We start from the raw sequence: 8739 nt of genomic DNA, 5'->3' as shown, positions 1-8739 counted from the left end.
GATCTTATTTTGATGAGAATTACGGTGAAATCTATAGATTGCTTTTGGCAACATGGTCATTTTCACAATATTATTCTTCAAATCCATGATCATAGGATGTTTTTCTCTTTTGTTTGTGCAATGTTCAATTCTTTCAGCAGTGTGTTGTTGTTCTCCTTATAGAGATCATTCACCTCCTTGGTTAAGTATATTTACAGGTTTTTCGTTTTTGGTTTTTTGCAGTTCTTGTAAAAGGGACTGAATTTTTGCCCAGGCACAGTGGCTCATGTCTATAATCCCAGCACTTTGGGAGGCCAAGGTGGGCGGATCACCTGAGTTTGGGAGTTCAAGACCAGCATGACTAACATGGAGAAACCCCATCTCGACTAAAAATACAAAAAATTAGCCAGGCGTGGTGGTTCATGCCTGTAATCCCAGTTACTCAGGAGGCTGAAGCAGGACAATCGCTTGAACCTGGGAGGCAGAGGTTGTAGTGAGCCGAGATCACGCCATTGTACTCCAGACTTGGCAACAACAGCAAAATTCAGTCTCAAAAAAAAGGGACTTGAGTTCTTGATTTGATTTTCAGCTTTGTCATTGTTGGTGTATTACAGTGCTACTGATTTGTGTACATTGATTTTATAATCTAAGACTTTACTGAATTTATTTATCAAATCTAGGAGTCTTTTGGAGGAGTCTATAGGGTTTTCTAGGTATATAATCATATCACCAGCAAATAGTGATAGTATGACTTTCTCTTTTCAAATCTAGATGTCCTTTATTTCTTTCTCTTGCCTGATTGCTCTGGCCAGAACTTCCAGTACTATGCTGAGCAGAAGTGGTGAAAGTAGGCATCTTTCTCTTCTTCCAGTTCTCAAGGGGAATGCTTTCAACTTTTCCCCATTCAGTATGATGTTGGCTGTGGGTTTGTTGTATATGACTTTTATTAATTTGTAGTAAGTCCCTTCTATGCCTAGTTTGTTTTTATCATCAAGGGATGCTGAACTTTATCCAATGCTTTTTTCTGCATCTATTGAGATGATCATATGGTTTTTAATTCTGTTTATGTGATGTGTCACATTTATTGACTTGTGTATCCCTACATCCCTGAGACAAAACCCACTTGGTCATGATGTATTATCTTTTTGATGAGAGCAACCCTAATTTGAGAATCCAAAACCTGAAATGCTCCAATAAGCATTTCCTTCGAGTGTCATGCTGGAGCTCAACAAGTTGCAGATTTTGGAGAATTTCAGATTTTTGGATCAGGGATACTCAACTTGTACTGAAATGAGAGAAAATGGCATTTCACGCTGTTAGCATGAAAATTATTATCATCTCAAACTTTTAGATAAACCTCAGAACCAACACACACACACAAATCCCAAGCAGTAATATTCTGAAGTGAATAAAATGAATACCTGGGTGAACCTGGAGGTACTTCATGTGAAGAAGTGCTTCGCTCAAACAACAATCCATATTTAGTGGGCCAAACATTTGCAACCTTTCAGGTAAAAGGGTGGGAAAAGACAGAAGTAAGAGAACCTACCCCTTTATAAAATGTTTTAAAGAAACATTACAGAATGTTTTATTTTCCAATTTAGTAATAGCTTTACAAAGTAACATAATCATTAAATACAGCATTTTCTTAAAAAGTAATTCAAATAAGCAACCCTAAGATAAAATCAAATCTAATAAAGAGGAGTTGCTCAATGTGAAATTTCTGCCACTGGCCAGTATCAGTAACAAAATGACAATGTGTTAACAATAGCACTAGGCATTAAAAAGACGACAAGTAACAAAAAAAGACTAATATTATTCATATGCCTTATTTAATATAACTAAAAGTTCTTACATATCATTTAAACCGACAAACACACACCACAGAAGACTTCCTAATTCACTTCATTAAATAACTTATTTTTTTGTGAAGTACAGAAAAATGGTAAGCCACTAAAGCTGCCAAAATTTAGTTATTTTGAGTAAAAATAACATTTTTGACTACTACGAAACATGAAACATAAGACATGCCTCTAAAACCAATTAATTCAAAAGTGTTCTCCAACAAAACCCCCCCAAAATTTGAAACACTTGTTTACCTGAAATGGTAAGGAAGCTATGTAATCCTTTCCTTCTATGCTATGCATGTTAATACATGAGCTTTGCAATATACATATGCATTTTTCTACTTCATTGCTACCTGAAAAGAAAGGGTACAACAAGACTTATCTTTTTTTCCCTCAAAGGAGTTCAATCCTTACAGCACAAATTATTTAATGCACAATATAAAGATGCTTATGGTAAACCACTATTACTAGTGGCTACTTCATTTGAATGAAAAATACAATGAGATAAACATTTGGAATCATCATAAGAAAAATAAAATTTCAAAAAGAAACTTACTGTAGGCCTTTTCAGACTTATCCTGTGATATAATGAAGTCACACCACAATGCCTAAAATCAAAACAAAATGCTTACCTAAGAAAATTATATCTAAATAATCATCTATTAACTAATGGCATCTGAATAATAATAACAGCATCTACGCAGTAACTTTGCCTCCTCAGCTCAACATGTACAGTCATGGGAACAAAAAGAAGAAAAAAAATAAATTACAGTAATAAATGATAAATATAATAAGGAAAGACAAAATATGTTTACAATTAAATTTTATGAAAAGATCCATAAGAATTAAAATTTCAAATTAAAAAAACAAATTTTACAAAAAGAGAAGAATCAAAAAACCTGCCAGAGAGAAACCTTGCAGCAAAAATTCAAAAAACCTGCCAGAGAGAAACCTTGCAGCAAAAATTCAAATAGTGGCTCAAACCATACTAAACCCTATATCCTATACAAAACTAAAGATTATTCAAACTTTATAATCTCTAGATTAAACAATTGCTCTTATTCTTAGACTCTCTCTAGACTGACTTTTGAAAAAGTATTTAGAAAAACTAACTCCTCCCTTTCTTAAAAGCCCATCTTACAAAATATAAACTAGGAAAAGCTATTAAACTTTAACTGACATACTTGACAATCACTTATTAAATTATTTAATAGCATTTTGTTTTTTTTTTAACTGTGGTCAAATATACACAATATGAAAATTAACATTTTAACAATTTTTAAGTAGACAATTCAGTGGCATTAACAACATTAAATTGACGAGTTTAGTACAATTTGTGAGCCTGTACAATACTGCACATTTCCAGAACTTTTTCCTCATCTCAAACAGAAACTCCAGGCCCACTGAACAATAACTCCCCATTTCCCAACGCCCTGAGTTCTGGTAACGTCTATTCTACCTTCCCTATGAAAGGACCTGTGCTAGGTATGTCAAGTAAGAGAAACTGTACATTTGTCCTTTCGTATCTGTTTTATTTCACTTAACATAATGTTTTCAAGGTTCATCCATGTTATGGCATGTATCCGAATCTTATCCCTTTTTAAAGCTAAACAATATTCCACTGTTAGCAAAAACCACATTTATTTATCCATTCATCTGCCAATGGACATGGGTTGTTTCTACCTTTAGGCTATCATACATAATGCTGCTGTAAACGCTGGTGTACAAGTATCTGTGAGTCCCTGTTCTCAATTCAATTATGCATATATCTAGAAGTGGAACTGCTGGATCATAATGGTAATTCTATGTATAACTTCTTTTTAAGAGATGGGTTCTCACTCTGTCACCCAAACTGCAGTGCAAGGCATGATTCTAGCTCACAGCAGCCTAGAACTCCCGGCTTCACGTGACCCTCCTGCCTCAGTCTCCTGAACAGCTGGGAGTACAGGCATGCACCACCATGCCTGGCTATATGTATAACTTTTTGAGAAATCGCCAAATTTTTCCACAGCAGCTTTGTTACATTCCCATCAGCAATGCAAAGGAGTTCCAACTTCTGGACATCCTCACCAATATTTGTTGTTTCTTTAATAATAGCCAACCTAGTAAAGTGGTATCTCACTGTGGCTGTAATTTGCATTTGCCTAATGGTTAGTGAAGTTGAGCATCTTTTCATGTGCTTATTGACCATATGTGCACCTTCTTTAGAAAAATGTCCATGTGTGTACCTTCTTTAGAAAAATGAGCATCTTTTCATGTGTTTATTGACCATGTGTGCACCTTCTTTAGAAAAATGTCCATGTGTGTACCTTCTTTAGAAAAATGAGCATCTTTTCATGTGTTTATTGACCATGTGTGCACCTTCTTTAGAAAAATGTTTAAGTCCTTCTGCCCAATTTTTTAATTGGGTAGTTTGTTTTATTGTTGAGTTGTGGGAGATTTTAATGGTTAAGAAATGAAAATTCATGAAGAAAACCATGCATGAGAGCTGTGCTCCAACCTGAAATGTCCAAAATCTACAATGCACCTATTACAGTCTCAACTTTCATGAAATCCCATCCTCTTAGCCTCTAAAAGTAAATATTTTAACATCTCTTTTATCCCTGATATCTAAGAGATCACTAACCCCTTCCACATCTCCCTCTGCTTTATCACCTCTTCTTTGCCAAGGCACCAATCTTTTACCTGAACAATCACAAAATAATGCCCCTGACAAGTCTCCCTACTCTCCAGTCAATCCTATATATATATTGCTAACAAAGCAATCTCTTCTCAAAATTCAAAATTGATCACTTCCATTTTAAAATCCTTAGCAGGCTCCCTTCAGCATATAGTTTAAAATCCAAATTCCTTGGTTTATATACAAGGCCCTTTGGTCTGTATACTGCCAGCATCCACTTGCATCTCTCTGCACCCACACTTTGTGTAGAGCCATTCTGAAGTTTAAAAAGTCATCTTTTTCCATAATTCTTTTTGCTGTGATTTCCTCTGCCTAGAATGCCCTTCTGCCACCATTTTATAATACAAATAGCATCTTCTTTGAAAAACCCTCCCTTTGGCACGCAGTCCTCTGGGCTCTCATCACTCTGTGGACATGCAGTTATTATAGAGCATTCAGGATACAGCATTTCAGTTGATCTGTCTGTTCTCCTTTCTAGGCTATGAGTCCTTCAATGGCAGAAACTACATTCACCTTTGTAGCCCCAGCATAATCTGAAACAGAGTGAGACTAAATACTTGCAGAAGGCCAGGCACAGTGGCTCATGCCTGTAATTCCAGCACTTTAGGAGGCCAATGCAGGAGGGTCGCTAGAGCCCAGGGGTTCAAGAACAGCCTGGACAACATAGTGAGACCCCCATCTCTATTAAAAAGTAAAAAGAATAAATGAAAAAATAAAAAGAACCAAAAAAAAAAATACTTGCAGGATAAGTAAAACAATGAATAGATAAAATCTGAGTCACATATACCTGGTATTATTTCACAACAAAATAGAAAATTATCTTTCTCCATATTAGCAAAAAGATTAAATAACAATATATTTTCCAGATAAAAAGACTGAAATTCCAAATCTTACAATTACACTTACAAGTGATCTTAAGATAAAGGAGGAAATACATCTAACTGTACTTCCATAGAATCTAGTAAATAGGCAACTGTTCTTGGAGAAATTAAGATGAAAATATAGAAGGAAAGAACTACTTGGATATCATCAAATGCACTTTTCACATCTACACTAACTATAAGAATTATACGGGAAAAAAATTACCATCAAAAAGATCACTGGCTTCAACACTCCAGGACACAAATGCTTTTACATACGCCCTCAAATGTTGGAATAATGATTCAGTTTATCCTTTCCAATAAATTGTTAGAATACAGTGCTTATCAGGAAATAGTTAATGGTAGGTGGGAGGAGTGGAAGGAAGCAGTGTCCAGATACAAAGATTTCAGCATTTACAAAAATGAAACTTAACATTAGTCAAAGCCTCCAAAACCTCTTGTCAATCCTAATTCAACCACTATAAATGCATTAGTTTTTCCTTCAACTTTTTGTTATAAAAATTTCAGTAAGAAAAGTTGAAATAATGCAGCAAACATATTTCACCTAAATCCAACAGTCATGAAAATTTTGCCATATTTGTTTATGTATGTGCATTTGTGTACATATGGGATTTTTGGAACGGTAATGCTGACTGTCTAAAAACAAATTGCACACACATCATGACATTTCACACCTAAATACTTCACCACGTCTTTTCTAAAAATAAAGATGTTCTCCTATAAAACCATAAAACCATCATCCCTAAGAAAAAAATAACACTTCTCTAACATCAGCTACTGGCCAGCAATTTTCAACCTTCCCAAATTTTCCCCAAAAATATCTTTTTAGCTAGTTTTCTAAAACCAGGACTCAATCAAAGTTCATTTAACAAGGTTCAAAAAATACTGCATTTGGTGATGTCTCTTTAGTTTCTTTCAATATAGAACAGTCCCCACCTTTTTCTCTTTCTCCATGACTTTTTAAAAGAAACCAAAATGTAGACTATAAACTTTTTATAGTGGAAAATTTCAAATAAATACAAAGTAAACAGAATAGGATAATGAATCCCCATCAGCCAGTTTTAATAATTATCAAGTTTGGCAGGGCATGGTGGCTCACGCCTGTAATCCCGGCACTTTGAGAGGCCAAAGTGGGTACATCACGAGGTCAGGAGATCGAGACCATCATGGCTAACACAGTGAAACCCCAGTTCTACTAAAAATACAAAAACAAAATTAGCCAGGCGTGGTGGTGGGCACCTGTAGTCCCAGCTACTAGGGAGGGTGAGGCAGGAGAATGGCATGAACCCAGGAGGCGGAGCTTGCAGTGAGCCGATATAGTGCCACTGCACTCCAGCCTGGGCAACAGAGCAAGACTCCATCTCAAAAAATAAATAAATAAATAATAATCAAGCTTTGCCATTCCTATTGCATCTATTTCCTTATCTCATGATATTTTAAAATATAATCCTCTAGTGCCTATATTTCCTTAAACAGGAAGTTAGGTCTAAATATTCATATTTTGGGGAAGAAAACTTAGTAGATGACATCATGTACTTCATTCTGCATTACAGCTAGAAGCATATAATATCCCTTCATGTCACTATTAATTATGCTAAACTCAATCACTTGATTGAGGTGGAGACTGACAAATAACTCCAAAGTAGAGGTACATTTGTTCCTTCACATTTACCAAGTAATCCACAGGATGGTACGCTGGTGTCATGGTAATATTCTTTCAACCAACAGTGTTAGTATCTATTTACAATCCTTGTTTGAATCAATTATTGCACTGGAGGTTACAAAATGGTGATTTTCTAATTCTACAATTCCTTTTACATTTATTAGCTAGCATTCTTCTGTAAGTGTTTTCCTTCATCAAATGGAGATGAACTGCATGTCTTCCTGAAAAAATATGGCAAACGCTTCATTCTTTCCCTTTCATTATCAACTTTCAGAACAGTTAGTTATAATAGCCAACTGCAATGGCTGCAAAGCAGATTTTTTTCCTTTCTCTCTATCATTATGAACCCCACAATTTTTATTTATTCAAATCTTTGCAATTATAGTAATCATGTGTTAAAATATTTCTGTACCCTTAATGTTTTATAAGTTTTTGCTGGCAATAACAAATTGAATTACTTAAGGACAGAGTGTTTAAAGATTATCATTAAAGTGACAAGGGAGAGTGTAAAAAAAGTAAAGATACATAAAATTAAATTTTTATTTTCCTGCCATTATCTTCACATTACATTATGTCATGTTACAATGTACATCCAGCTGTTGAGATCATTATGCTGGTTTTATCATTTCTGTTAAATTTTAAAACAAAAATTTTTTTAAATTGCATTAAATAGTGAATCAAATGCTAAAATTCAAATCAACTCACCTGCTGAACAGGACTGTCAACTGTAAACGCTTTATAAACTGCCAATGCCTGGCTTTTACTTCCTTTGCTCCATATCACCATATTTCCGGCAACATAGAGTTCCTCATCATAGTCCACGTCTTCTCCAATTTCACTCACTCCTTTCCTTAACTGCCAGCTTTCCTTAAAAATTAACACATGTAAAACATATTCAAGCACTCTTTGTTTTTCAAAAATCTGGAACAAAATTTATTTGCCCATGGAATAAGCACAACCAGAAAGTTTCGTATACTGATTAACAGAGGATGTGGATATAGGCATTACATTACAGAATTTCATGAAGAGTTTACTCAATAATTCTCTATATTGAATGTTTTATATTATTCCTCTGCATTACTCTGCCAAAAACAAAAACGAACAAAAAGCACACCTTCTCTACCGCTCCAAAAGTCAAATCACAGGTTTGGGAGACTAAAAGGACATATTAAGTACATGAGGTAGGGTAGATAAAGGACAGTGAGGTGCACATGGGAATCACTCGGCAAATTTATGAACAATGCAGACTTCCTGCTTCGCAGCCACATATATATTCACCTTCTTTTCCTTTGTCCCACCCACCAAAATGAATGGATAAGAAGTTGTTTCCATTTTTAACTACATAGGCTTTCCCTTCCTGAGATTTTAGTATCCCAAAGGGATATGAAAATGGAATAAGGCAAGAGGGATACATTTTCTGACACACACTTACATCTCATTCCCCTACTTACTACTCGTTCCTCGGCTGGGCGCGGTGACTCACGCCTGTAATCCCAGCACTTTGGGAGGCCGAGGTGGGCGGATCACCTGAGGTCTGGAGTTTGAGACCAGCCTGACCAACATGGAGAAATCCCACCTCTACTAAAAAAATACAAAAGCATCTGGGCATGGTGGCGCATGCCTGTAATCTCAGCTACTCGGGAGGCTGAGGCAGGAGAATCGCTTGAACCCAGGAGGCAGAGGTTGCAG

At 35.6% G+C, this 8739-nt stretch overlaps 1 protein-coding gene across 1 annotated transcript in view; it reads right to left on the bottom strand.

Moving 5' to 3' along the window:
• The window catches only part of ANAPC1 (anaphase promoting complex subunit 1), a 126337-nt gene that overhangs the window by 113067 nt on the left and 4531 nt on the right, over positions 1–8739 (bottom strand). Inside the window, exons 3-6 of the mRNA XM_011953099.1 lie at positions 7756–7917; positions 2383–2434; positions 2079–2179; positions 1401–1483 (exon numbers count right to left, since the gene is read on the bottom strand). Of these exons, the coding sequence (XP_011808489.1) occupies positions 1401–1483; positions 2079–2179; positions 2383–2434; positions 7756–7917 (398 nt within the window). The remainder of the gene's footprint in view (positions 1–1400; positions 1484–2078; positions 2180–2382; positions 2435–7755; positions 7918–8739) is intronic.

This window comes from Colobus angolensis, unplaced genomic scaffold, assembly GCF_000951035.1.
Source record: "Colobus angolensis palliatus isolate OR3802 unplaced genomic scaffold, Cang.pa_1.0 Scaffold356, whole genome shotgun sequence".
Lineage (NCBI taxonomy): Eukaryota > Metazoa > Chordata > Mammalia > Primates > Cercopithecidae > Colobus > Colobus angolensis.
Note: the sequence above shows the minus strand (reverse complement) of the source record. Positions and strands in the feature narration are given on the sequence as shown.